Source organism: Chironomus tepperi, unplaced genomic scaffold (genome assembly GCF_022539635.2).
Source record: "Chironomus tepperi strain 1889 unplaced genomic scaffold, CSIRO-AGI_Ctep_v1 contig_161, whole genome shotgun sequence".
NCBI lineage: Eukaryota > Metazoa > Arthropoda > Insecta > Diptera > Chironomidae > Chironomus > Chironomus tepperi.
The window spans coordinates 1601210-1629067 of record NW_027226283.1 but is presented as its reverse complement, the minus strand read 5'-3'; the positions used below and the strand labels follow the sequence as shown (position 1 = coordinate 1629067).

Here is a 27858-nt window from a genome sequence, read left to right as displayed (position 1 = left end):
ATACACAAACTTATCTAAAAAAGAGAGTTTTATTAGTTCCCAAATTTCTCATAAGATTCTATCGCACGTGTATAAATATTTATGTATTTTTAGTCCAAAGGTTACTCGTTCAGAAATTGAGATTTGCCGGTATCTATTTGTTTTTAATTGAATTGCTATTATTCCGTTAATCTTTTGGCATTAAAAGGCTATTGAAGTATAGTATTGTGCTGTTTATATATTTTTTCATATCAAAATAAAGGAAAAAGTCAACGAATTTGGTGAATAAATCAAATATTCTCTTTCTCTTTTTTTGTTGTTTAAAATGAGAGTGGAGCCTTAACTGATTTGTTTTTTGTGATTGTATTCATTCATAAGTTGAGTTTCAAGTTGTAAAGATCACAAGTCTGAAATATTAAAGACATGTTTCAAAATCTTTTAAAAAATTTGGTGATAAGAAATGGCAATTCTTTGCAGAAATTTCTTCCTCTATATTCAAAAAAGCTACAGCCATTTTCAACTAGTTTGATTAACAATTATAAAGTGAATGCTAGCATAAACGTTCAAAATGAAACAATAGAATTAACTTCAAATGTTAAAGATTCAGACTCAATAAAATCTCTCAAATTTCCCTTTGTTTGGCTACGTGATAACTGTAAGGTAATTAATTTAAATCTAAATCTTTAAATTTGAATTATTTTAAATAACATCTTTGAATTTTTACAGTGCGAAAAGTGCCATCACCCATCTTCTTCTAGTCGTATAATAAATTGGGAGAAATTTGATGTGACAGTGAAGCCTAAAAATATTAACGTAAAAACTTTATCTCAAACTAGATATGTACTTAATTGAAAATAATCCGTAATTCTCTTTTCAGTATGATGACAAAAAGAATATTTTAAAAGTTGAATGGAATGACAAATCTGGACATATATCGGAATATGAATATGACTGGCTTGATGCGAGAAATTTCTCAGATGAAAATCGAAATACCTACCTAAATAAATATTACAGACCTGCTAAAATACTACTGAACAAATTCGATTTGCAGCACAAACTTCAATATTTTGATTATCAAAAAGTAATTAAAGACGACATGGAACTATACAAATGGCTTCACAGTATGATTACACATGGAATTGCAATTATTACGGATGTTCCTGAAACTGAAAGTGAAGTACGTGTTTTGTCCAATAGAGTTGCTTTTATTAGACGAACACATTATGGAGAGGAGTTTATAGTAAAAGCAAAAGAAGGAACATCAAACGTTGCATATTTATCTGAAAATTTACAAATGCATACTGACTTACCATATTATGATTACGCTCCAGGAGCTAATTTGCTTCATTGTCTAGTGCAAGCAAAGTCAGAAGGTGCAGAAAATCTTTTGACTGATGGATTTTATATTGCTGAAAAGATGCGAAATGAATACCCGGAGGAATTTGAAATATTAACAAAAGTTTTAGTAAATTGGTCTGATATAGGACAAGAGGATAATATTCACTTCCATTCACTTTATCGAGCACCAATGATATGTTTAGATTACGATGGAAATATAGAAAGAATAAATCATAGCATCCCTCAAAGAGACTCCTTCTTTACTACTCCATTAAAAAATGTGAAATTATGGTATAAAGCACTTGCACTCTTTGTGGATTTGATTTACAACGAAGCAGTTGAGATGAAGACTAAAGAAGGTAAGTTTAAGGATCTCATACATACCTTAAAATTCAATTATATTATTTTTTTAAACAGGAACAATACTTTGCTTCGACAACAGCAGATTAATTCACGGAAGGAAGAAGTACCAAGACCAAAAAGATAATCGACGTCATATAATTGGAGCATATTTGGACTGGGATGAATTATATTCTCGATACCGAGTACTTCAAAACAAATTTGAAATTTAAGCATGATTTATTGAAAAAAAAATATGTAAAGTTACAAAATCACAATTAAAATGTTCAATTAATTATAAGATATAATGTTAGAAAGCACCTTAATTATAATTTCTTGGATTTTGTTAAACATACAAATATCAAACACAGCAAAAGTTAAATTTTGAAGGTGTGTAAATAAAAAATTTACCAATTCAATTAAAATGTTTAAATTTTATCCAAAAATGACTTCAACATTATGCATTGAAATATTGGAAAAATCAATTTATTCTATTTAAGTTTAGTTTCGTCTCATTCGTCTATTGTTAAGAAAAATATGTAAGATATAGTGAACCCGAATAGCACAAATCAGTTAATCGAAGAGCTGACGTGACTCAGACTTGGTGCCGGATTCGGTGCTATTCAAGGAATTCTATTGATTATATGTCCAAAAAATGTAACTGGTTTTGTACATAATATATTTTAGTTCTTTTAGGAATATTTTTTTTGTGTTAAAAAATTAGACTTTTAAGTCTTTCAATTCTCAGTTTTTAAACTTTGTAATATCACTAAAAATATTTTTTGAAAAAAAAAATAAAAATTCTATACAAATTTTAAAATTTCATAGGGATCAAAAAATCTTTTTTAAAATTGCAAACCTTAGATTTTTGCAATCGTATACTATAATTTGTTATATATGTTTCTAAAAAAATTAACATTCACTATGAACAAGAGTATCTTTGAGGGCATTAAGTTGTTCCTCTCCCAATTTAATCTTATCAGCAATTTCTCTTGAATCAACAATGAGTTTTGCTTTCATATTAATAAAATAATCATAATCAGCATATTCATCTTGTGTCAAAGATTTTTCCAATACTTTTGATAAATTTGTTCCACGGCGATCAATATCTTCCTTAAGACATTTGGCTTCATCTAATTGCTCTAAGAGTCTGTCTCGTTTGTTTTCCAAAATTTTCTAAAATTAAGTCATAAAATGTCAAACTTGTTTTTTTAAATAAGGACAACAGAACTTACTTTATCAGTACTTTTTTCACCAATGGTATGCAAAGCATTCTCAATTCTAGCCAACCTTCCTGATAATGAAAGCAATAGCATAGTTATATAGCCAATATCATCAACATAAGACCTAAATTTCGTAGAATCTCCAGGTTTAAGTTTCTGTGCTACTTTAAATGCTACTTCGTGACCAAGGCTATCATTAATAGAACTTTCTTCAGCTAAAATAGTTTGTTCGGCTTCAAGAATTTTCAACTTTTTACCAAGTCGCTCGACTAACTCTTCCTATTAATTAAAAATAACAAAGAGGTATACTTCACAGGTGTGCATGAAGTAAATTATTTCCACTACTTACTTTTTTCTTTGTTAAATCACTAGAATCGCTATTTATTAAAGTCATCTCACGACTATATCTTGTCATTAGTTTTGCTTTTGGTTCCGATGTGGAAAAGTAGGTCGAATTTGATGTCAGCATTTCCATTGAACTGAAGAAATGAAAATATGAAATTAAAAGAAAAAGTAAGACTTAAAATCAATGAAATTTTTCACATGACTACTTACCTTTTGATCATTGTTTTCTCTAGTGTCGATGTTGATACATCTTTCTTCGTTGGACGTAAATTAACATTAATTTTAAATAGATCAGATATATAATCTGCAGATGATTTTATTGTTTTTGGAACTAAGGAAATGGGAAAAGTCATTCAAAAATTATTTTAATATAAAATCAATTTATAGTTACCTAAAATATTGTGAAGTTTATCTGATGGAGACAACTGACTTATGAGATCTTTTGACAACTTTTCGCAATCAAGCTCTTCTGAACGTTTCTTAGGTGTAAACAAATTTGTAAATGAATCTTTCTTATAATTCTCACCATCTACGCTTGATAACGATACATTATTATCTGATTCTTGACTTTCTTCCGTTTGACAAGCCATATCTATTTTATCTTGAATTACGGTATGAACCGTAAGTATAATCTCCGATTTTTGCATCGTCTTTGATTCTTCTGTTTCCTCCGAAATTAACGGTTCTTCTTCAATTTCAGGATCATTAGAGCTTTCAATTTTAATTTGCTTTTCAGATTTTTCGTTCATTGCCTTTTCTTCTAAAGATTCTGTAGATGTATTTTTCGTATCATTCAGGTTTTCAGTCGATTCTTCTGGAGATTCAACCATATTTAATTTTCTCACAATAGCTATTTTATTATCACATTCATTTAAAGATTGTATTGACTGTAGAGAATTACATAATATTGTTTTGTTCAATTCTCGACATGTCTCCTTTTGTTGATGATAGGCTTTAATCAATTCTTCATTTGTATACAATTTAGGGTCAATAACTTGTGTCATTTTTAAATCAATTGTTGATTGTGATGTATATTTTGGGCTTTGCAATGAAGTTGATTGTGGACTCATTGCTGGTGTAGAAGATCCATGATTAAATGAAGGTGATGCAGGTATTGACTGAATAGGAGCAGTTGATGGTGGAGACATATTGTTCGAATTGTTACTCATTTGAAAATGGAATATTGATTTCATTGGATTTCCACCTAAAGTTGGAGCACTTTGTGGAACCAATTGTGAATCTGAAGAATGAAAATTCGGTGATTTCATATGGTGGTGATGATGATAAGCATTTCGATATGAATTGTGATATTTCACATTCACAGGTAACACATCTGGTAGATTGCATTTTGTTAAATCCTCTTGATACTCTACGTTAATATTATCACTAAGTTCATGTAGTGTCAACTTATAACTTCCATGGTCAGGATCGAGTAATTTATCACGTTGCTGCCGTGGTAAATATGATGCCTTTGAATTACTTCTGTAATCATATAAAAAAATATGGATATAAAATGCTGTATAATTTTCTACATTATGGGAAAAAGTAATTGATTTGAACTCAAAGAAACCATTAAGTGAGCATTAACATGCTACGGGAAATTAGTTCAAGATATTATGTTCTGATGTTTCGCAAAAAAAAAAAAAGAAGCAGAAATGTTAAGCGTAATGATTATCATGGAAGATGAACGTAGATTCATGATGATATAATCTATATTTTTACATTACTCGTACTTGTAGTACTTTATGCTTAATCAAATAAGTGTTGATTAAAAAACAGAAAATGAAAACTGCAATTTCATAATAACATATATGCATATGGATTACGTCTTTACTTCTCGCATCATTGGAATATAATTTTCTCATCTTCTGCAATTTTCTTACTTAATAGTAATGAATAAATTATTAATGTATGCAATACCAGTTTTGGTCTTTCTTCCTCGATAGATATATCATTGAATTGCACATCCGCATATCCGGATTTTTAGCTTTAAGAGAGTTTAATATGGTTGATGTCTGTACTAAATCCGATGCATGTTTTTAAATGGCACGAATTGAAATAAAACCAGTTTTACAGCTACTAAATAATGCTTACGAAAGTCCAACATATTTATTCAGAATGACTTTTTACTTTCGGAATTTACCAATTTACTGTACATATACTGTGTTGTTTACAGTATACACAAAAATACGTTACGTAATATCTAGAATCTCTTCAGACATCAATGATTAATTTTGTTTTATAAATAAGATGACACGATTGTATTGTCCGTTATTAAGTAAATATCATGTAGGAAGTGCAATTATATCAGTGAGAGTTTTATATTAATCACCTCTTTTTAATTGTAATTTAAAAGCTCATCAACAAGAAATTTAAAGTTTTTATTATCATCAAAAAAAGACTTTATAACATCAAAACATGGTAAATGTAAGACGAGACAGTCGCATGCTCCTTTTCTTCTTCTTCTTTATTTCAACTTGACTTTCTCGTTTTTTAGCAAAAGATAAAAAAAATAAGAAATTTCACTTTCATCAGATGATGTAAAAACTTAATTTACTTAGCAGCTCTTATAGTGCTTTTGATGCTTCTTTTCTGTCATCACGTTTATATGTGTGTACTTAAACGTCACTAGTCTCAGGAATGATCTCACTTCATTCATGCCAGGCTGATTTTTCTTTCTTTCATTATATTATGAGAATCATCATGTGAATAAGTTTGTAATGCTTCTCAAATTAGAGTTATAATCTCAGCATTACAACAAAATAATTACGATTCTATTCTGTGAACGTTATTTTATGAACAAAAAGAATATGTCTACATTACTACTAGTACTGTTATGGGCATACATCTGTCATTATTAACCGTAAGTTAATTTATTAGTTACGCCTTCTAGTGTCAACTTTTATCAAAAAGCTTAAATATACTGTCTTTATATAAAATTACCAGTGTACTTTATTATTTCATGACTAGTTTCAAAGCAGGATAATTTCAAACTCGATTCATTTTTCTACTTTCATTAAATTTGCATAAATTTACTGTAAAAACACAATTTTATGCGTTTTGTGAAAGGCGAAAGCTGCTACTCATTGATAATTTTTTTCTTGAGACCTCCTGCCAATGATGATGACATTTGTTATAACACATTATAATTTTTATTGTTTTAAAGTTATCTCATATCTGATATCTGAGAATTTATGAGCTGGAGATAGTGCTTTACTTGGTATTGGAAATTGGCACGTGGAGACGGCGATAGATCTAGCTTCAGGCGACACCTGTGAGAGGTCATGGAACACAATTGATCTGTACGACCAGCGAAGTAGGTAAGTAAGTATATGAGAATTTCAAGAAAATCCAAATGCGAAGCATGAATTCAATTTGTATTGTGCAGAACATTTAAAATAATTTCAGGGTTTTTGTTTGTAATTTTACAAAAGTTATGAACACCAAAAAAAATTAGTTTTGGCAATTGAAAGCAATATTTTTTTATGCATTACTGTTATGAATATCCTTGGAATTGAGATATTTGGCAAAAAGAAAATTGTAACGAATCGGATTTGCCATTTGAAAATATTAATTTAGATCATAAATATTGTTCAAGTCCATCGTTAAGTAGTTTCGGATTGGGTTATAATGAATGTGTATGCCAATTGATTGAATATATATTTTAATTATATTTTTCCTCAGAAGAATGTCTATCACGCATTTATCTTTAGCCTGAATAATATTTCTTGCATTTTAAATTTATTTACGAATGAAATCATCATTGATGGCTTAATTTCTTGAACTTGAAATTTGGAGTGATGCCAAAATAAATCACCGCACATGTTATCTATAAATGTGTCTTTAATAAAACACATGTTGATGAATCTGTATATTCCAATATACCGTTTAAAATTTTGCATAAATTAATTTATGGCTTTTGATGAAAGTTCCGTACCTTAATCAAAACTTAAAATTCAATCAAATTTTGAAAAGTTGCATACGAAATGAAAAGGTTTAGATTTGTTAAAAATTCAATTTTTATGAATGCATAATTTAGTTAGCTATTGATCAATAACTTTCTTTTCATTATAGTCTGCATATTTTATTATATTGCAAAGACGATTTTTTCACCATGACCAATTATTATGAAGTCAATAATAAAAATGAAATTCTAATACAAATTGTTTTGTTGTCGCTAGACGAAGTTTTACAGCCGTATCGTTTGTTAATTAGCACTACCTATATGAAAATATTTCGTGCAAAAAGAAATGTCATGGAAGTATTTTAATCTAGGATGAAAAGAAAACTTCAAAATCAACAACTTTTTTTTGTGAAACGCAAAAGACAGGAAATGTGTCAATTTCAAGAATTTAGAAACATTAATGTTGAAATAATGTTTATAGCATAAAGCAGGTCTCATTAGTGAAATGAATTTATTTTCATACATGAAAAGTTGCTGCAGAAAGGAAGTACAAAAAACTTCCAAGAGCAACTTTCCTCCAAAAAAATTAGTAATAATTATGCAAATTAAGTAGAACAAAAGCAAAAAAAGAAGAGAAAGACACACTTTTAACCTACTATATATATATTCCTTACTTCAGTACTTTTAAGCATTTCATTATTTTTTCTTTCTTTCTCTTAAATTTCCCTTTTTCAGTACATCTTATTTGTAAGACTTAATCGTTACCTTCGAATTCGGAATCTACTTCCAAAAACCATAGTCAGTTGTAACAGACTTTAATGCATATATCCAATACTTCAGCTGCTGCTTGTGTATTTTTTCACTTTTCTATTTTCTTAACTCATCCACACAGATTTGTTTTTGACATTTAATTTTAACGAATTGTAAAGCCACAAGTTAGATTAGGTGCATTATTGCCCTATTATTTTAAAAATCCATTGTTTCACCACAATCATGCTAGATGATTTCTTTACAGTTAATTGATCTTCATGAGGTCAACAATCCTTCCAGTCTTCTTCTATATTTCCTTGGATTGCATTGTAATATATTTATTTACATACATTATAGGTGAGCACTTTACAATATATTTCCTTTATTTTTATTATAATGTAATTTTTAAATAATAAGTAAACGCCACCATAAGCAATTTTTTCTTTTTACTTTATGTAAAGTTTAATACTGATCATTTGTTATTATTATTCTGTGTCATAGTATTCACTTTGAGCGAGTTTCAATATATATCTATTAAACACCTCTCCACTACATAATGCAACGCGATATAAAAATTTCACTTTAACCTTTTTGTAAAATGAAAATTTTTGCGAAACTTTTCAATCACATTGTCAGCATCATGTTTCGTTGCTTATAAGTTTGCGACTGAATATATTTTACTACTTTTCCACAAGAGTGCTGAATGAGAAGAGAAATAAATTTCTCTCAAATGAAAAAGTTTACCGACTTCAAGTTCTCTTTTCTCTTAAAATGTTATTCAAATTCAAAATGTGTCTCGGCTACTTGAAAGCTTAAGATGGTTCAGTTGCTCAAGATCACGAAAGTGCTTGAGTAGCTTTTGAAGAAATTTAATTTTTAAGATTGATGCTTAATACTTTTTACTATTATTTCTAATTAATAGAGTAGCTTAAATTATTTTTTATAGCATATTATGAATCCATAACCATTTACGTAACTGTCATTTAGCAAAAGCTAACGAAGCACAAAGTTCAATTAATTATGGTCCATAAAGATTATCAAAGATTTATATGAAGGAAAGCAGTAATGAAGAAAATTTCAATGACATCATAAAGTTTTACATATCTTTCACTTACCGGACTTTATTATTATTAACGACATTTAGTTGTGTTTGAATATTGCTCTCGTTTTGGTTCCGCATTCTCGGCTTCAACGGAGGTGGCGTCACAGAGTATCCAATACAATCCTTTGGCGAAGAATTGTGAGCTCGTTTTCTAATTGAAATACGTTGATCTGGGAAACGATTTTGTACTACGCGCGGAGGTGTCATATCTTGCTCATGGTGATTGAAAGTAATTTGTTCATTAGAGCAATGCTTTTGTACAACCGCTCGCTGTGCAAGTACAGTGTGATCTTGTGTTGGTTGATAAATCGTCGGCTTTGTATTGATAGTCATTATTGGTGTTGGAACAATTTTCGGCCTCATAGGAATTGCAGGAGGTGATAAATGAATGTTTACATTCTTTATGACTTTTGGAGGTAAACTACCTTGTCCCGCAAAACTATTACGTCGACTTGGTGCATGATTCATTCTCATTTCATAATCCTGTTTAAGGACTTCTAATGGTGGTAATGGTAAATTTTCATCTTGTTCACTTAGTGGAATAGCAATGTCGATTGGAGGAGGTGGCAAGTCAGGTGAAGGAACACGTAAAGGCATAGTATTTCCAGGTTTATTTTTAGGTTTCGGTGGTCTTTCTGGAACCCAATCATCTATAGAAATAATTTTTCCTAATATCATTGGAGCTAATAAGTCTTTTGATAATTGCTGACTTTGATGCAATATTCTATCTCGTGTAGATGAATATTCCGAAGCAGATGATGTTCTGTAATGCATAAAATACAATAACTAAAATATCTTTAATCAATAAAAAAAATCAATAATTTACCTTCTTAAAATGGAACTCTTCCTGGGAAGTGGTGGTGGTACATTATCGACAGCATTTGTATTAAGATTAATATCACTGTTTTTACAATTTTGGACGGATGTAGCATTTGTTGAATTGCAATTTTCAGTCTTAATTTCACAAAATGACGTAAAAGTTGTATTGATTGTTTGATTATTATCATTTACAATATGGTGCAATTGGCTTTCAGGCAAAGCTGAACTTATTGCATTATTTTTCATGTTCTTTTTGGCTACATCATTTGTGTTTCTCATCATAATATTGGGCTTTATACCAATCATGGATGAAACATCACTTGGCCAATTTGGTAGTGACGAACGTTGACTAGCGCTACTAAAAGATGGTGTTGGAGGTGAATTTCCAGCTGATGAAGTATTAGAAACTCTAAGAGTGCAGTTCATTTTCTCTTGGTCATTTATTCTTAGTTTTGTTAGATCATCGTTTTCAACATTGAGTTTAGATTTGCTCAGTCTGAGGGATTGTTGTTGTAGCTGTTGTCTTTCAAAATATGATTGAACAGCGTTCTTTTGAAATGCTTTCAATGTCGAACTGGATATACGATTTGTTTTACTTGGATCTAAATATGTATAATTCTGTCTATTATGGTCGTGAGTTACTTGCTGTTGTTGTTGTTGGTTCTCTAATTCACTAATACGATCAGCAACTGATTGCCATTGTTGAATATTAGCTAGTCTAAAAAAGTCAAAATAGATAATTAATATGAGTCAACACAATACAAAAAATTAAAAGAAATAAAATGTGGCAATAAATAATTACTTGTTTTCAGGAGATGGTAAAGGCGATGCCAACGAGTTATTTTGTATTGTTGAGGAGTTCTCTATATATGTGCTAATCGGAAATAATCTATTATCACTTCGGCTAGATCGTTGCTGTGAATTATTAATCGATGAATCTTCCGCAGCGTTTGCAGAACTAATACTTTCTTCGTTCATGTAAAGAACACTTTCGGAATTATGTCTCTGTGGGGTGTGAACTTTTGAGCTGTGTACAATTAGCTGTGAAGATGCTCCTACAAGAATATAATGTATAATAAAACTTTAATTTCAGCATTGAAAAAGCATTTCTTAACAGTCATAGAGATAGAGATAGAGAGAGAGAGAAAAATTAGAGTCTGCGAGATGGAAACATAAAATTACTTTTCAAGGTAGATTTATGCATAGTTAAATTTAATAGTTAAGCATTCAAGGTTTCAAATACTGTACAGCAAATAAACGGAAATCTTTTATTTTGGTTAACAACAAAAGTTGTATTGTTTTCACGACATTTTCATCAAACTTTATTGGATATAAATTTCATGTTTATGTCCGAACAAAATCTGTCTGAGATTTAAGCTTTTGATTAATGATCATAATGATTATGCAATTTTTTCCTCATCATTACATTTTTTAACATAAATAAAAACAATGAAATCATGAGCAACGGTAAAAAGTGAAAATTTATGTCTATTTTTCTATGATTCAATTAAATGCAAATTATTTGATTATATTCTCTTACCAGAAAGCGTAGATGTGTTCGTTGCTTGACTAACCACAGATACATCACTCATCGATCCAAGCCATTTTAATGTTTCCGTTGAAGAATTGCTCTCTGAACATTCTCTTATATTGCCAGTACTACTTGAAATGCTGTTTGTACTACCATTGAGATTTTGCGTTTGAAAATCTTGAGACCAATTGATGCCTCGTGACTGGATCAAATGACTTTCTTGACGTAACCTATATTTTATGATACGATGAAGAAATTAATGAATAAAAGAAAAATGTTACTTTATAATTATCATCCATAATTAATGCTTTAATAAATTTCTATTGAAATGCTCAATATATTTTATTTCAAAGAATTTCTTTCGTTCACAAATATTCAATACTTGGACACATTGCAACTTTTTTGCATACTTAATAGAAATAGGAGAATTATGGTTTCATAATTTTATTGCTAGTGCTCGATTAATAGCTATAATTTCAATTCATTGTTATTTTCGACTTATTAATTAAAAGTCTTCACACTGTTTATGCAAAATTTACGCACATTTTCTTTATATAAACTTTCTCGTCAGCATATCAGCATCAGTGAAAACACCAAATCATTAATAATTTCGAAACATAAGGAGAAAGCTCCAAAAATCTGTTAAAGTCTCCATTTACACATGATGACCTACGAGCTATAACTAATTTTTTATATATATTTTAATTAAATTTAAACTTCTTATTTCTGCATACTCGAGTAACTACTAACAGTCTGTAAAATTTTAACATTAAACTTAATCATTAAAAATTTCAACTAGCATAAAATTCCAAAAATCATGGTGGGAAGAAATGAATTTAACTGGAGTAGCAGGATGCTTCTTTCAGGATTTATATGTAACTGTAAATTTCACGTGCATCTGAGATTCTTAAAACTTTTTTACAAATCCGTATGGACGCCAAATTTAGGGTGCTTCAATTTGGAATTAAGGAGGTTTATCGAAGCCTGCAGTTTTAGCTTACGACAAGTTTAAGCTTGCGATCACATTGTTGAATTAATGAAAAAATTATAAAATTTATAAAATTCATCCCTTCATGAATCCCTTGAATTCGGCCTTCTGAATCGAGACCTTTAGGAAGGCGCATGTAGGAGGATAAATTTTCATTGTATTTGAATTAATTAATTTTATTTGGATTCAAGTAAATCCAGGATTAATAATTGGAATTAAAAAACTCTTTTTAATTAAATTAAAATAGAACCGTCGCTGATTTTGTCAGTGACAAAATTCATTTAATTAAAATTTCGTGAAGGAGCCTTTTTCATTTGTGTCGCTCGGGATAAAAACAAATCTCAAAATGTTTCACAATTCAAAGAATCGTAATTAATTTAAATATTTTGATCAGGATCAAAAGAGTCATTAAAAAATAAGTTTTTATTAAGCTACAACTCGTACAGAATTTTTCGTTAAACTTTGTTTCAAGTTGAACCAAATTCGCTTTGTAATTAATAATTTACTGCATAAAATATAACAGTCAAGAAAACTGTATGTTCCACGTAAATCGTATTAATATTGATTTGTGGTTATATTGTTATTGGTAACTATTTTTTCCGCGACAGTACACTGAATAATAACATAATAAAGTATTATTGCTAAACAAACAAACAAATGAAGCCAAAAACAAAGAAAAAAAAATTTACTGTACGTAATCTGTATACAATTATGTCTTCTGATTAAGAATCATTTTCGTTTTAGTGATCATATGATTTCAGTAACATTTGCAAATCTAAACGAATAACGGGAAAACGAAAGAATTAAGAGCTGATATAAAATGAACTATAAATGATGTCACAAGCAAAATGTATTGATTTGCATATTTTATATAATCGTATATGGTGAGTAAATAAAATTAAAATGATAAATTCTATTGAGCTTGGACATTTTGGGATAGACTTTATTTTATAGACCAATTTCAATTTTGGCAATATTTTCAAAAATACAGTTTTGTGAACTTTATATTTTTAGACTTCAAAAATATACTTTCTACTTCCATAAGTATAGTTCAATGTGTCATCAATTCATGTATTGAAGATAAATAAATGATAAGGAAAAAGGTTCTTTACCTGTCTAAAAATGGTGTTGATGTTGAATCTGAACTTGATACGTAGCTGTGATATCCTTCAGATTGAGCATATGATGACTGTTTTTGATGATTAAATATTACATTTTGATCATAATATGACCGACTATATTCTTCTAGACCAGCTTGTGTTAAAATGTATTGGTTATTTCCATTCAGCTGCTCATTCGACTGTAAGAAAAAGAATAAAGGCAAATTCGTTTAGAATTTTGACTAAATATTTTTCGATACAAATATTTTAGATGCTTGGATATTTCCTGGAATAACTTCCTTATAATAATACCTATAAAATTTTGACAAGTCGAACAAAAATAAAATAAATATTTCAATCGATTTAAAAGAATTAAGCATTACAAATTTTCTAGATTTAATGGCAATAAAAGTACTGCTAACATCAATTCCAAAATAGGAATGTAAAGCATGTAAAACACAAATCTGAAATTTGAATAGAAATTGATTCAATACAGTTTGAAGATGTTATTTAATTGTTTAATCGACCGGTTATTATTTTTATGGTAATGGAAATTGGGTCTTATACTTGATATTTAACGCATCACACCGCTAACTACTAATTGCTTCCGATTGTGCTTCCTTTAGATATGTAGTAATAATAAAATCGTGCTGTGAATTGATACTCTATTGTAATATACAAATTTTTATATTCATCATTATTGATATTTATTTAAAATACTTTTACAGTTTGTGCCTCTTCTGAAGAATCTCTTCTAACGTTTTCATGATGATATTGGAAACATGGAAATTGTGCGATTTATTAGTTTTTGTACGCTTAATTCAATTCATGTTTAAATGCACTAGTTTCTTTGTAGAAAGAAAAAAATTCAGCATTCATATGTATATAGGTAATAGTTATTTCCATATTTTTTTGTATGCTCAAAAGGTAAGTAATACTTAAGTTATAAAGTCGGAAATGTTAATACTGAAAAATTTTTCTACATTAATTAATATAAAGGCGTATTAAATGAAATAAATCTCCATATATTTTTCACTAAAGCTTTACTTCTTTAACTTAATGGAAAGTGCTTTATATCATTCATGACCGAGTCTCAAATGTATAAAAAATTAAATTAAACTTTTAATTAGGTAATTTGTTGAGATCTAATTACTTTCATATGTATTCATGAAGCATTCTGGTCTCATTCTAAATACCTTCATTATCAAGTCGTCTTAAGCAACAAAGTGTCATCGAGTGACTTGAAACTGCTTGTTAATCTTTTAAAAAATAGAATACAATGATTAAGTAAATTGAAAATGTACTCATCGGCTTGGAAACATTTCTATAGCAAATGATTTATTCATAGTTAGAAGTCAAGACAGATCGTGGTAAAGTAACTTAAAAAGGGTATTCAAGAAGTATTGAAAACGCATAAAATACAGCATTTGTAGGTCAAGTCAATGTAGCTAGCAACCTTTTTTCACATTGAGAAATTTTGCATCAATTTACATAATTTCTATAAATTTCTTAACGTCGAATACATTCACTAAGTTTCAGTGAATTTTCTTCTACGCTATCCATTACAGTAACCCCTTCACATTGGAAGTACAATTATGAGAAAATGATTTCTTCTGTTCACAAAATCTGATGTTAAAATGAATAAATTATGAATGGTGATGTGACACTTTATGATTCCCTTAATTACTATTAATTAAGTACAACAATAGCATGGCTTGATATAAATTCAGATATAGAAGTTATTTCCTTGTAAATTAAGAACGATTTTTAATTAAATCTACCTATCTAGCTAATATTGAAACGAATTGAAACATGCTTCTAATTTAAGCTATATGTTAGTTAGTTATTCCTTTCAGATGGAAAGGTTCAAAAAGCACTAGAAGATGAGATCACGAGTAATGAGAAAGAAATATTTTCTTTGCAAATCAAGGCTTAAAAAAATCTTTCTCTTCTATCAAATACCCACATACAGGCAACATATATACGTCACCCTGACCAACTCACCTATCAAAAATTACGTATGTATATGTAATATTACTGATCCATCTGATGTAGATGCACAAACACATACGCCTCTACTTTTTCTTTTACACTTTAAACTGGTTTCTTTTCGAATATATTGTTATATTTTCTTGCTATTTTTTCTTCTTTCATAACAAACACTATGCCAAAATGAAAACTGCTTTAAGATCTCATCCACTTCTTTATTACAATATATAGTTTTAAATATTCTGATTTCTAATACTCCTCGACAATATGTAAGTATCCTGCACTATAAGCTTTTTCGTACATTTTACACTCATTTAAATCTTTAATTGTAAGAAACAAAATTTTTTTGGTATGGCTGTCTGAAGGAAGAGGCTTTTTATTATCTACTTATATAATTTTTTTATGTTTTCGTCTCCGTAATATTATTTCAAATTAAAATTTCTAATTTTTCAAACAAATTCTGAAGATTTTTATAACTTGGAGCAAATTTTATAAAAAACAGCTTTTGATGATGCTCTCATGCATAGTGTGATACAACGCTAGTCGTAAAATATGACGAGATTCAATAAATGTCTTTATATTCCTATAAATATGAAAATTTTAAAACAAGAAATAAAAAATTTATTTACAGTCCAAACATCATTTTTGCGAAATAAATTTTTTCTTTCATTTCCTTATTTTTTTGGAACCGAAAGTAAAATAATTAAGTAAAAAGAAATTCTACTACTGACTTTAAATTATACTCAATTTGGAAGAATAGTTAGAGGAAATAAATGTTTAAAAAATTCAATAAAGTCTATACACATGACCTTAACAGATATCCAATTACTTCATATAATTATTGATTTTTTAAGTCCGAAACTTTATTTTACACCTACACAGGAATTATGTGTGGGTTTAAAGGACATGATTTCCTGTATTCTTGACCATTATACCAAAAATAAGCCATATGTCGCTTGCAAATCTAAGTGAAATATTTGAATAAAGGATAAGTGTAATACAACATTAACCAGACCGCATGTTTAAGTCAGGATGGAAACAATAATGTTGCACACGAGCTAAAAGTTATTGGAGTCTATCAGTGGAACGATCTTTAAGCGAATATCTTATTATTTTATTTTCAATGTTAATTTTTCCAATTCTCATTTGAACTTGACAATATTATGAACATTTTCGCATCGCTACGCATGTTTTTCTTACAAGAAGATAAATTCACGGAACCGTTGCATAAGGGCATAAAGATAAAAAAGGTATCTTTCGTCTGAGTACGTAAAATTTTTGTGTACAGTTTAAGATTTTGACCTCAACAAATTTAGCTCTCTTTAAGACTCAATGACATTTAATACAACTAACAAATGAGATTTATTGATATTTGTTATGTATGGAAGAAGAATAACAGGCATATAATAATAAAATGCGATATTTTGATACAAAATTTTATTTTATAGATGTGTGTTAAGTTAAATATTACAGCAACAAAATTTTGGTAAACAATGTTAATTTATTTTCGACCATTTTCGTCATTTCAAGATAAAGTTATGTAATGCTGAACTAAAGAGAAAACCATATTCACATGTTTTGTGTGCAAGCAAGTATTTCTGCAAATTAGGACATGTAAATAATATCAGCTTTTCGTTTAGCATTACTAAAGCAATAAGGAAGAAATTTAAGGTATTAATACTGTCAAGATAAAGACCACCCGCACTGCTAAGTTTTCTTTCGAAACAAGGCCTGCAAACTAATTAATTTGTGTCAGCGGTTCCTTTATACCTCTTCGCCAATTTTCAAGACTAGAAACATTATGGGATTCTTAGAAGAATGTGGAAAATTTTGAGTTATTTTTTTAAGTCTGAAACATTGTAACTTGATATTCTCTTTAATTAGTCTTCTTTTCCATAATATTTGCACAACTATTCCAGCTCATCGCTCAACTTGCATATATGTATAAAGTTTTTATAACAATAACAGTTGCTTAATAAAGTAAACAAAATTATAGGACCAATATGCCGAGCTGAGCATGCGACTATTAAATTTCAAATGTTTATTCAGGTAGGAATTTATATCTAAATACACACAACACAGCCGATATTTTTCATGAATATTATTATTTATTTTTTTGTATATTTTCATTTCCTCATTGTTGTTTCCATTAAAGTCCAATGATAAAAACTTAATACAATTTCTTTTCACTTTAATATGCTGAATAATTATTTGGAAGTTTTAATCATCTTCAGCTTTCAATTTGGAAAGTAATGTATCTCTAAATATGGCATACGGTGTTATCTCCTGTATAATCTCCAAATTTATCTTCCGTGTGTTGCACATTTATTTTTTTCTCTTGTTGTTCAAGAACAATAATTTATGTTATTTCCTTGAAGGGCATTTTATGATGAAAATATCTTTCTTTAAAAAAAGGATTTTTAAAGGCTGAGCATATGCTCAGAGTCAAAAATCCTACGAAACTGAGATAAATAAAAATATTGAAGCTTACTATTTTACCTTCATTGTATGCGTGTACTTTTCTCTTGTGTGTCAAGAGTTTACAACCTGTTATTTCTAACACATTTTTGAAATGAAAATCACTAAAATAAGGCACAATGTCAGTTTGGTTGATGAATAAATATGAAGCATGTGCCAAGATTTAATTTGATTGTAACATGAACTTCTTGTGTCTATATTATGGTCCTAAATCATAAATTAATAATGATGTATGGCAAGGCTTTCAGTTTTTAAGACAGCCTCTCCGGTATTCACATCAAAAACATTTTAAGATTCATAGTTCTGCACATTAACAGACCCTCCTAGACCAACCCCTATATTGTGAAGCTCATTAATTGAATTTAAAATTCATTAAATTTTGCCTTTCAGATCAATCTAATTAGGACCAATCAGTAGCTTTCAAGTGATTCTCAAGTGGCTGACCTTACCAAGTTGACGTCGCTTCGCCCTAATTATGTGTGCAAAATATCTAAATGTGTGTCTGTATATAAATCAACAATTTACAACATAACGAGACAATGCCTAAATTTAAAGAACCTTAAAAGACTTTAATGCATGAAATGAAGAAAAAGCGCCATATCCACTGGTAAGTACTGAAAGACTTGGCACTTCTTCATACTGTTTCTCTTTATCCATTTACACATTTAACAGATAATAAAAACAGGTCCTTTCTTTTTGGTTACTTACATTGTAATGTTCAATATTCATGCTCTTATACCACGGGAGTTAGAGACAGTATCATACTGTGTAGATGAATTGAATTTTTTTCACAGTCATATTTTGCGTATAATAATTATGAGGAAAAATTCTTATGTTCGACGCTTATAGTTTGATTGTGAATTTGTGAAAAAAAAAAATGGAAATAATAAAGCCTCTAAGTCAGATATATAGTTTGATGGAAAAGAAACTGCTCTTAAAAAACTACTTAAATAACAAAACTTAAATGAATGAATTGAAAGAAAGAAAAAAAAAATTCTCATAAAGCAAATTCAAATGAATATATGTTGAATTCGTAGAGAGTTGCCCATTTACACAGAAAACAAGAGTAACATTGAGATTGAGAAAAAGTATTGTATATTCCACTCAAGAAAAAAAAAATTTCATGAAACGAACAATGATGATGATCGAAAAATAAAAAGAAATTGGAAGTCTCTTTGTACTTTTGAGGTCATAATTATTAAATCTCGTTTTTTACTCTCGTCTTGGCGGATATTTCATTTAATTCCATTTTCAAATAGTAACTATGGATATTGTAGAATATCAAATAAATCTTTCAGCATTATTTTTGATCCATACAATAGTGCAAAAAAAAGATTACGTACGTTTAGGAAGTAAGAAAGAAAAGAATGTCACACTGACTGTTCGTTAATAAAATTAAATCAAAGGCCAAAGTACAGTCATTGGAGAAAATACATAAGAAAAGTGAAAACTATTTTTCATATTGAAATTTCAGCACTTAAACTTTAGTTGCTTGTGTCCGATCTGAGCATAAAATCAATTTTAATGCGAGACATTTATGTCTTCTTACTCTTATTAATTTTTTTTTATTGTAAAGAAGAAATCGAAATTTCTCCTCATGAAAGGAACGGCAATAGTCTATAAACATTTTAGCAAATTTTTTAATAACCTTATAATTAAGGAAAAAGGACTGTGTAGAGAGAAACATGAATGTAATGTCTTACCTGAGTATTACTATTTAATGATGAACATAAATCAGATGATGAAGAACTAGGAAATGACTTCCTATGATTAATTGATATATCCGAAGAACTATTGCGAAATCGTATTGAACTATTTAAATTATTTCCATTTTTCTTTGTAGCTACTTTAGATGTGGTGGAATTCGAATTCATGATTAAGACTTATAATTTTTTTGTATTATTTGTTTTCTATTCCCTCTTGCTAAGTAAGTGCCACAACACATATGCAAATATTTTGTGTAGAACGACTTGCAACCATTCGTAAAAGTATCCAAGTTCCTTTATATTTTTTTTCTTCTTATAAGTTGAATTAGCAAGTTTGCTTTCCTTACTAACTTTTTTTTTCTAATAAATATGTATGGTTTCTTCTTCTGATGAGGCTCATAAAAAATATTATTTCACTTTTTTTTTATTATTGAAGGAAACGCGTTTTTATTTAAAATCACAGATATAAGTGTAGACATTCACTAAGTACATAGAAAATTTTAAGCACTAATATTTTCGTTTTGCACTATTCTTTTAAAAAAGACTTTTTTTCTTAGTTATATACACAACACATTTTAAATTTTATCATCGCCGGTTCTGTATTTTTTTCCATTATCCACTCTTTTGTATGTGTGGTTGCTCTCTCTCTCACTGCTTAAGAATAATATAAATGGAATCATTGACTCGATTCTTTAAAGTATACTAAAGTCGAGCTTTTTTTTTCTTTTCTTTCAAGATTCAAATTACTTATTCAATCTTATATTGTACATTGGTTTTTCTAGTGCTATTTTATTGCGAAATATCAAATTCATTGTTTCTCACATGCAAAATTCACAAAGTAATTTACTTCTATATTAACACATTTTAACTTGTTCTTTCATATTAATCTCCAGCATCTGTTAATTTCCTTATTTAATTTTTTTATTTCACATTTCATACTGATATACTGATAAGATAAAAAAAAATTATGAATAATGATTAGTCAACGTTCAAGATATTTCCTTCTTTTTGTAAAAAATTCTTTAATAACTTGAAAAAAGAACTATTCACACCACACATGGTTTCAACCTTCACTAGCCGAGCTCCAACATACAAATGAATTAATAAAATAAGTTTCTTAAAGAATGAGTATTGGAGTGTACAATAAGGTAAAAGAGAAGAAGAGAAAAAGAAAACAGGGGTTTCGCCGCATTTCTGTCTACATTGAGTCTTTTATTTTATGAACGTGCCTTTTTGGTACCTTATGTATTTGAAGCAAATCGATTGTAAACAATGTAGCTTGTGAAACAAATGAATTGGGATCTAATTTTATTTTAATTGTATTGTATACAAATTAAAGCACACAATTTTCTTTATCATGTAGGTACCTCAGATTATTTTTTTTTAGATATAATAACAAAGAGTTTAATATTTCAATATTTCGTTCCATCTTTTGATAATATTTCATTTATTTATTTATTCAATGATTCAAAAGTTTATTTAACAATAATGGTCAAAATTTAAAACGAATTCGCTTTATGCTTTGGAATAAAAGTAAAACCTTCAGGTACTTTGCCTAAAAACATTTCACTAATCTTAACCCAATCGCATGATTGTCTGCTTGTCATTAATGTTTCCAATTCATCTCTTCCAGTATAATAATCATATTCTGGGCGTTGATTAATTTTTTGTGGAGGATGCTCTAATATCCCGTAAGGAACGTAACGATAAAGAAAAGATAGCCATTCGAGAAGAAATCTTCTTGTTGTTTCTACACCTTTTGTGTCGCTTCCAAAACATTCAAGTCCATAGTTAACATACTTTTGTATCATTTCTAATCGTTCTTGACTGCTAATGTCATAAGCTTTTCCATCCTTGATTTCCTAAAATAAAAAAAGAAGACATATTAAAAATGAACAGTGATACATTATCGCATTAATTACCTTAAATATCCAAGGTTTGATTAAAGCACCACGACCAATCATAATCGATGAAACATTTGTATAATTTTTCTTGATATTCTGATAATCTTCAAGACTTAAAACGTCACCATTACCAATGATAGGCATTTCCTTTACTAAAGAGGCACATTCATTAATGTAATTCCAATCAGCTGATTTTGTATATCTTTGTTCTTTTGTACGACCGTGTAATGTTACTGCCGATGCTCCCCATTTTTCGAGTTTTGGCAAAAGTTCTTTAGCAACCAATTTATTTGCATAAATACCTGTTCGAGTTTTAACGGTAAATGGCTTGTCTTTAAGAACTTGTGAACAACTACGTACAGTATGTTCGAGGACTGTTTGTCGTCTTAACAATGCAGAACCGCCACCTTGTTGAAAAATTAAATCAATTGGACAACCAATATTAAGATCAATGAAATCAACATCAGTCGTTTCGGACAATACTTGGGCAGCATAAGTAATAAGTTTAGCATTATTTCCTTCTATTTGAATACCAAAAATATCTTCAGAGCTGTGTCGTCTAGTAAGTGCCCATTCAGACAAATTTCCATTTATGAGAGGCACAGAACATGCCATTTCTCCTATAGTAATATCTGCACCATATTCTTTACATATCCTTCGAAATGGTAAATTACCAACAGTTGTCAATGGACTTAAAACTAGTTTATTTCGGAAGTCAATTTTCTTCTTTTCTTCCGGTCGTGTGACAATATTCTCATCATCCTCACAAGAACCTACATCCTTTGTTTTTGATATTAAATCACTAACACTCTTTAATATGCTTTCTGAACTTGAAAAGTCATATGTCTTCTTTCTTAATTGGACTTGAAGTTCATGCGGCAAATTTACACGTTGTTCATTTTCGACTCGAACTGAAGCGTTGACATTCTTAAAGTCTTCAGTAATATGTTCCTTTCCGAATCTGCAAGTTATGCCATACAAACAAAATTTTTTTGTCGTATATAATGGACATTTCTCAGCAATATCTGGAGACTTCTTTTCCATATAGCTCTTGACATCATGGAGAAATTTACAATTTTCCCTCGTACACTTATTCGAATCTTCTCCGTCGACTAATGATCGACATAACTTGTCATCAAATGCTTCTCTAAATATTGGGCGTTTTTTATTCCGTCCACCTTTCTTTTGCTTTTTTCTCGGTGGTTCATCAGAATCCTCTTTATTTTTTTCAGGAATTTCAACTTTTTTCAAATGAAATCTGAAATATTTCAGGAAATATATAAATTATCTAAAATAATTCTGTAGCTAATATATTAACTTACTCTTTTTTGATGTAGCAAATAGTTGGATCAATTGTTTCCATTTCAAGCTCTCAAATATTAATTATAGCTCATAAATTTTTGTTTTCAAGTACAATATCACATGTACTATATTTGTAAACAAACTGAAGGGAACATAACTAAGCATAATTTACTTTCCGTTAAATCAATTTTATCTTAATTTGTCAATGTAAAGATAAATGAAATGTTTGTTAATGAAATTATCAATTAATAATCTGAAATAAATTATTGTAATTATCAATATCAATTTAGTAGTAAATGGCAAAAGCTTCATTAAATTTTAAAAACCGCCAAAAAAATTTGAATTTAAAACTCGTAGTTTCCATGCATTAATGTAAATAAATATTTTTAAAAATTAAACCAAAACATGTCAAAACATTTAATTAAATTAAAATGGCCTATAAACCTAAAGCAGACGCTATTAGGTGGACAATCATTCAGGTAATTAAAACACATTGCTGGTGAATAAAATCAAAAAGAAATATCTTATATTTATTTATTTATTATAGATGGTCACAAATTGAAGATCATTTTATTGGAATCTTTGCAAATATAGTCTGGAAAATTAAAACAGTTGAGAAAACTTTAAGTTATGAAGTATTAGGAGAGCTTCCGTATCCAACTGATGCAAATTCTCTTAGAATCAAAGTGGCAAAGCCCAAAAAATTATCAAAAGGAAAATTATTATATGAACAAAAGTATTATGAACAGTTAATAACCAACTATTTCCGTTTGGACAGCAACTTGACTGAAGATTATACTCTCTGGATCGAAGCGCACAAACATTTTGAATCAAAAACTTCAAAAGATCATACATTTATCACTCAACTTGACCAAGAAATTGTTGAAACTCTGTTTAGCTTCATATGCTCACAAAATAATCACATTTCTCGAATATCGTCACTTGTAGAAAAGTTATGCACTAATTATGGGGAATTAATTTGTTCTATTGATGGACGATCATTTTACAATTTTCCATCATTGGAAATGCTTGCAAAAGACGAAAAGATGGAAGTTGAACTTCGCAATCTTGGTTTTGGATATAGAGCAAAATATATTGCAAAAGCAGCCAACGATATATTGAGTAAAGGTGGAGTAACATGGCTTGATAGCTTAACAAAACTAAGTTATACTGAAGCTCATGAGGAACTTATAAAACTACCAGGAATTGGACCAAAAGTTGGAGACTGTATATGTTTAATGGCACTTAATTTTCTTGAAGCTGTTCCAGTTGACACGCATATCATTCAAATAGCTCAACATTACGTTCCAGAAGTCACAAAAGTCAAATCTATGAATCTCAAGCTTTATCGTAAAATTGGTGACACGTTCAGATCAGTGTATGGCTGTAAAGCAGGTGTAGCACAAACTGTGTTATTTTGCAAAGAATTAAGCATGTTTAATGAAGAAGAACCTGTCAAAAAGAAGAAGAAGAAATGAATAAATAAAGTCTTTATTACAGTATTAACTAACAAAAAATGGAGTTATGCGATTTTAATTTGAAATTCATCACATAACGATTGTTAACGATTTAAACAGTTGACCGAAAAAAATTATTTAGAAAGTTCACAACCCCGCTTTCGAATAAATTAAAAATTTATATAAATTTGATTAAATCAGTCATTTGTAAGAGCTAAAATATATATTTAATACCTTGAAATGATAATTCAAGAGCCTGTACAGGTAAATATTGTGCAATTCTGGAGAAAAAAGCTGTGTAATAAATTCATTTATTAAATTTTCTTACAAGGTTGCTATTTGGACAAATTTAAATTTTTATGCTTACGAAGATGCGATCTTCTTGGCTGAAAGACTTTGTGCAGAAGGTAATTATGCTAGAAACTTATATTCAATTGCTCAATTAATTATGAAATGTGTATAAATTTTCAGTGGAAACTGCAGAAAGCTTATATTTGCTTGCGACTTGTTATTATCGTTCAGGAAGAGTAAACGAAGCATACTGGCTTTTAAACACAAAAGGAGCTTCTAATCAGAAATCTAAATACTTACTAGCTAAATGTGCATATGAGCTAAAACAGTAAGACATAAAAATTAATACTGATTAATACGTATTATAAAAATTTTCCATTTTTTCTTCTCCATTTTAAGTTATTCAGAAGCTGAAAATATTTTGTGTCAGAATAAAACACCCAGAACTCTAAAAGACTTAGATTCAATATGTAAAGAATATGGAGTTGAATTGAGTGGATTTGTAATGCAATTACTGTCAAAGATTTGTAAGCAAACGGAGAGAATACCATTAGCAAATGACTGTAGTAGAACTTCATTAAGACATAATCCATTTCTGTGGAATTCCTACATAGACTTGTGCAATCGAGGCGAAAGACCAAATCCAAAAGATACATTTCAAATAAGAAACGAAGATTTTTTGATTCAGTTAGAAAAACAGTTACACCATAATCATTCATCAGAATATAGCTATATAACATTAAATGATAAAAATATCAGTATTTCTGGGATCCAGCAGAGTTGTGTGACAACGCCGAACAATAATATAAATCCAATAAATTTCAGTGTTACAACTGTCGATGATACTCCATTAACAAAAAATCAAACAATCGAAAATCATATTTACGAAGTGGAAACGCCATATCGGAAGCAGTTTAAATATCTTCATTCAAATATTAGTCCTGTCACGCCTAGTTTTGGAATTTTACCATTAAGTAGTCCATATGAAAATATCAAGCAAACAACATTATTTATAACACCATCGCCACCGCTTCAATCTCAAATGATTGACTCCGATAAAAATAATAGTAACAAGAAGATTAGAGGAAATTTAAATTCTTTAGTAAACAGAAAAGAGATTCCAACTACACCACTTCAACAAAGTCAACACACAAAATCGGTAGTTTTAAATCAATCTAGCAATATAACACCCCATCGTACTACACAAGAAGAGAAATGTCAAAGTGTTCGACGTTCTTCCCGAATTTTTAGTAATTATTCAGTTAAGGAAAATAACAAGTCGCCAAAATTTACCAAATTTACGCAACCCCGATCACCGCCACGAAAAACGAGTAAACGAGTCTCGAAGACAACTAAATGTACTTTAAATGAGCTCAATGAAAAAAATTCATTGCTGAACGAGAAAGAAAAAAATGAGACTGTTACGTCTGCGCAGTTAATCACTGATGTGTCGTATAATTATCAAATAGCATCAATGAAACGACAAAGTGCTGATGGATTAATGCTACTTCTTCAGACTTTAGGACAAGTTTATTTGCATTTACAACATTATGAGCTGGATGAAGCTCTTGAGATTATTGAGACAAAAGTTCCACTTCATCATTATAAGAGCAGTTGGGTTCAATCATTAATTGCAATTATTCATCATGAGCGGAGAGAATATGAGGATTCCGTTAGAATTTTCTCCAACATTCGAAAAGCTGAGCCGTTCCGTTTACAATATATGGAAATTTATAGTACAGATTTGTGGCACTTACAAAAAGATACTTTACTTTCTGCATTAGCGCAAGACTTGATGCAACATAATAAAATGTCAGCTATTACTTGGTGTGTCGCAGGAAATTGTTTCTCGGCATTAAAAGAACACGATACAGCAATCAAGTTTTTCAATCGTGCTATTCAAATCGATCCTGAATTTTCGTATTCATACACACTTTTAGGACATGAATTGGTGTTTACTGAGGAACTGGAAAAGGCATTAGGATGTTATAGAAAAGCAATACTAAAAGACTCAAGACATTACAATGCTTGGTAAGTTATACTATAACATATAAGTAAAGTATTTTCATTAATGCAATATTTTTATTTTATTAGGTTCGGAATCGGAACAATATACTCGAAGCAAGAACGTTTTCAACTAGCAGAAATTCATTTTCGTCATGCATTAAAAATCAATCGCAAAAATTCTGTAATTTTAGTTCACATTGGCGTTATGCAATTTTACTTGAACAAAAGAGAACAGGCAATTCAAACGTTAATGGAAGCTATAAAGTTAGATCCAAAAAATCCGCTTTGCAAGTTCCATCACGCTTCCATGAATTTCAATATTGGAAAACTTCAAGAAGCGCTCGAGGAACTAGAGGAACTTAAGCAGTTAGTGCCAAAGGAATCTGTCGTCTATTATCTAATAGGAAAAATACACAAACAACTTGGAAATATTGATCTTGCATTAATGCACTTTAGTTGGGCTACTGATTTAGGTAAATTTTTTTAATAACAATTATTGATCCATAATTATTTACAATATATGCATATATTTTTATAGATCCAAAAGGAGCCAACAATCAAATAAAAGACAAATTTGATTCAGTAATTAGATCTCATCAACAGCAAGAACAATCAGATGGTGATATTAGGTCACGAGAGGATTTCGACGAAGAGGATGACGTATCTATAGATGATGTAGCATCATTATCAAATGACAACAATAATAGCAGCGGAGGAATTGAATCTGAAAGTAATAATAGCATGATTCAGGAGCATTAACAATTTTCATATTAGCTTGGTTTTTTTTTATAAAGTTGCTCTTTTTGCTGATGAGAGGAAAATAATAAAATAATGATACATTATCTATATATATATTTAATATTCACAAAAAGTAAATTTTTCTTTCAATTCTACTTAATTTTCTTGGTGACCTTAAACAAAAATCGATGCTATCACGTTGCTTCTTTGTAACGGCCACCTACTTTTTAAAAATGCGCTTGATAATTTTTAAATTATTGTAGTAAGTTGATGAGTCATAAAAGGTTTTATAATGAGATCACTTTTCTAGTTATCGAAAGTCGAGTAGTTATTTAATTTAATTAAATTTCTCTGGGTTTTCCCGCATTTTTCAAAACCGAATTCGTGTCATTAAAAGTAATTCCATGAGAAATGTACTCGTCAAACAGGATTTTAAATGTATGCAAAGCGTTATGTTGTTGTTAATACTTAAAAACATGTAAACTTCCAAAAACTTTAACTTTATTTTAAATAATTGTTATATAAATTAATTAAATGATTAATGTAACATTATAATATCCGGAACATC

The 27858-nt window shown here is 29.4% G+C and overlaps 5 protein-coding genes and 1 long non-coding RNA gene across 6 annotated transcripts; 4 read left to right on the top strand and 2 right to left on the bottom strand.

Moving 5' to 3' along the window:
- The first annotated feature begins 374 nt into the window (after nucleotides 1-374).
- Nucleotides 375-2038, top strand: LOC139088343 (gamma-butyrobetaine dioxygenase-like). The gene is made up of 4 exons (XM_070637532.1): nucleotides 375-639; nucleotides 706-792; nucleotides 857-1676; nucleotides 1735-2038. Exons 1-4 carry the CDS (start codon nucleotides 403-405, stop codon nucleotides 1887-1889), a joined length of 1299 nt encoding a protein of 432 aa, XP_070493633.1. The 5' UTR covers nucleotides 375-402; the 3' UTR covers nucleotides 1890-2038.
- Shrm (shroom) lies at nucleotides 1965-20691 on the bottom strand. Its single transcript, XM_070637528.1, has 11 exons — nucleotides 19589-20691; nucleotides 13431-13618; nucleotides 11340-11560; nucleotides 10602-10854; nucleotides 9807-10517; nucleotides 8994-9743; nucleotides 3616-4706; nucleotides 3435-3555; nucleotides 3229-3358; nucleotides 2892-3158; nucleotides 1965-2832 (listed from the first exon to the last, which is right to left on the bottom strand). The coding sequence occupies exons 1-11, from the start codon at nucleotides 19757-19759 to the stop codon at nucleotides 2569-2571; spliced, it is 4167 nt and encodes a 1388-aa protein (XP_070493629.1). The 5' UTR covers nucleotides 19760-20691; the 3' UTR covers nucleotides 1965-2568.
- A 151-nt stretch (nucleotides 20692-20842) lies between these two features.
- LOC139088344 (uncharacterized) lies at nucleotides 20843-21487 on the top strand. The gene is made up of 2 exons (XR_011544210.1): nucleotides 20843-21137; nucleotides 21225-21487. It is a non-coding gene; the product is annotated as an uncharacterized lncRNA (long non-coding RNA).
- Nucleotides 21010-22945, bottom strand: Dus3 (Dihydrouridine synthase 3). Its single transcript, XM_070637530.1, has 3 exons — nucleotides 22818-22945; nucleotides 21514-22753; nucleotides 21010-21453 (listed from the first exon to the last, which is right to left on the bottom strand). Exons 1-3 carry the CDS (start codon nucleotides 22856-22858, stop codon nucleotides 21091-21093), a joined length of 1644 nt encoding a protein of 547 aa, XP_070493631.1. The 5' UTR covers nucleotides 22859-22945; the 3' UTR covers nucleotides 21010-21090.
- Nucleotides 22946-23177: 232 nt separating this feature from the next.
- On the top strand, nucleotides 23178-24298 carry Ogg1 (8-oxoguanine DNA glycosylase). Its single transcript, XM_070637531.1, has 2 exons — nucleotides 23178-23276; nucleotides 23345-24298. Exons 1-2 carry the CDS (start codon nucleotides 23203-23205, stop codon nucleotides 24273-24275), a joined length of 1005 nt encoding a protein of 334 aa, XP_070493632.1. The 5' UTR covers nucleotides 23178-23202; the 3' UTR covers nucleotides 24276-24298.
- A 104-nt stretch (nucleotides 24299-24402) lies between these two features.
- On the top strand, nucleotides 24403-27428 carry Cdc27 (cell division cycle protein 27). Its single transcript, XM_070637529.1, has 6 exons — nucleotides 24403-24518; nucleotides 24586-24661; nucleotides 24726-24873; nucleotides 24945-26576; nucleotides 26640-27025; nucleotides 27091-27428. Exons 1-6 carry the CDS (start codon nucleotides 24495-24497, stop codon nucleotides 27309-27311), a joined length of 2487 nt encoding a protein of 828 aa, XP_070493630.1. The 5' UTR covers nucleotides 24403-24494; the 3' UTR covers nucleotides 27312-27428.
- The last annotated feature ends 430 nt before the right edge of the window (nucleotides 27429-27858 follow it).

What these genes read in the sequence shown, in the direction of transcription:
- LOC139088343 (XM_070637532.1), top strand. Translation starts at nt 403, where the DNA reads ATGTTTCAAAATCTTTTAAAAAATTTGGTGATAAGAAATGGCAATTCT. An exon ending in GGCTACGTGATAACTGTAAG is followed by an intron (nt 640 to 705) that starts GTAATTAATTTA and finishes GAATTTTTACAG; the next exon opens with TGCGAAAAGTGCCATCACCC. An exon ending in TGAGATGAAGACTAAAGAAG is followed by an intron (nt 1,677 to 1,734) that starts GTAAGTTTAAGG and finishes TTTTTTAAACAG; the next exon opens with GAACAATACTTTGCTTCGAC.
- Shrm (XM_070637528.1), bottom strand. Translation starts at nt 19,759, where the DNA reads ATGAATTCGAATTCCACCACATCTAAAGTAGCTACAAAGAAAAATGGA. An exon ending in CATTAAATAGTAATACTCAG is followed by an intron (nt 13,619 to 19,588) that starts GTAAGACATTAC and finishes TTTTTCTTACAG; the next exon opens with TCGAATGAGCAGCTGAATGG. An exon ending in GAACACATCTACGCTTTCTG is followed by an intron (nt 10,855 to 11,339) that starts GTAAGAGAATAT and finishes ATATTCTTGTAG; the next exon opens with GAGCATCTTCACAGCTAATT.
- Dus3 (XM_070637530.1), bottom strand. Translation starts at nt 22,858, where the DNA reads ATGGAAACAATTGATCCAACTATTTGCTACATCAAAAAAGA. An exon ending in ATTTGCTACATCAAAAAAGA is followed by an intron (nt 22,754 to 22,817) that starts GTAAGTTAATAT and finishes GAAATATTTCAG; the next exon opens with ATTTCATTTGAAAAAAGTTG. An exon ending in TCAAACCTTGGATATTTAAG is followed by an intron (nt 21,454 to 21,513) that starts GTAATTAATGCG and finishes TTTTTATTTTAG; the next exon opens with GAAATCAAGGATGGAAAAGC.
- Ogg1 (XM_070637531.1), top strand. Translation starts at nt 23,203, where the DNA reads ATGTCAAAACATTTAATTAAATTAAAATGGCCTATAAACCTAAAGCAG. An exon ending in TTAGGTGGACAATCATTCAG is followed by an intron (nt 23,277 to 23,344) that starts GTAATTAAAACA and finishes TATTTATTATAG; the next exon opens with ATGGTCACAAATTGAAGATC.
- Cdc27 (XM_070637529.1), top strand. Translation starts at nt 24,495, where the DNA reads ATGATAATTCAAGAGCCTGTACAG. An exon ending in TGTGCATATGAGCTAAAACA is followed by an intron (nt 24,874 to 24,944) that starts GTAAGACATAAA and finishes CTCCATTTTAAG; the next exon opens with TTATTCAGAAGCTGAAAATA. An exon ending in TAGTTGGGCTACTGATTTAG is followed by an intron (nt 27,026 to 27,090) that starts GTAAATTTTTTT and finishes ATATTTTTATAG; the next exon opens with ATCCAAAAGGAGCCAACAAT.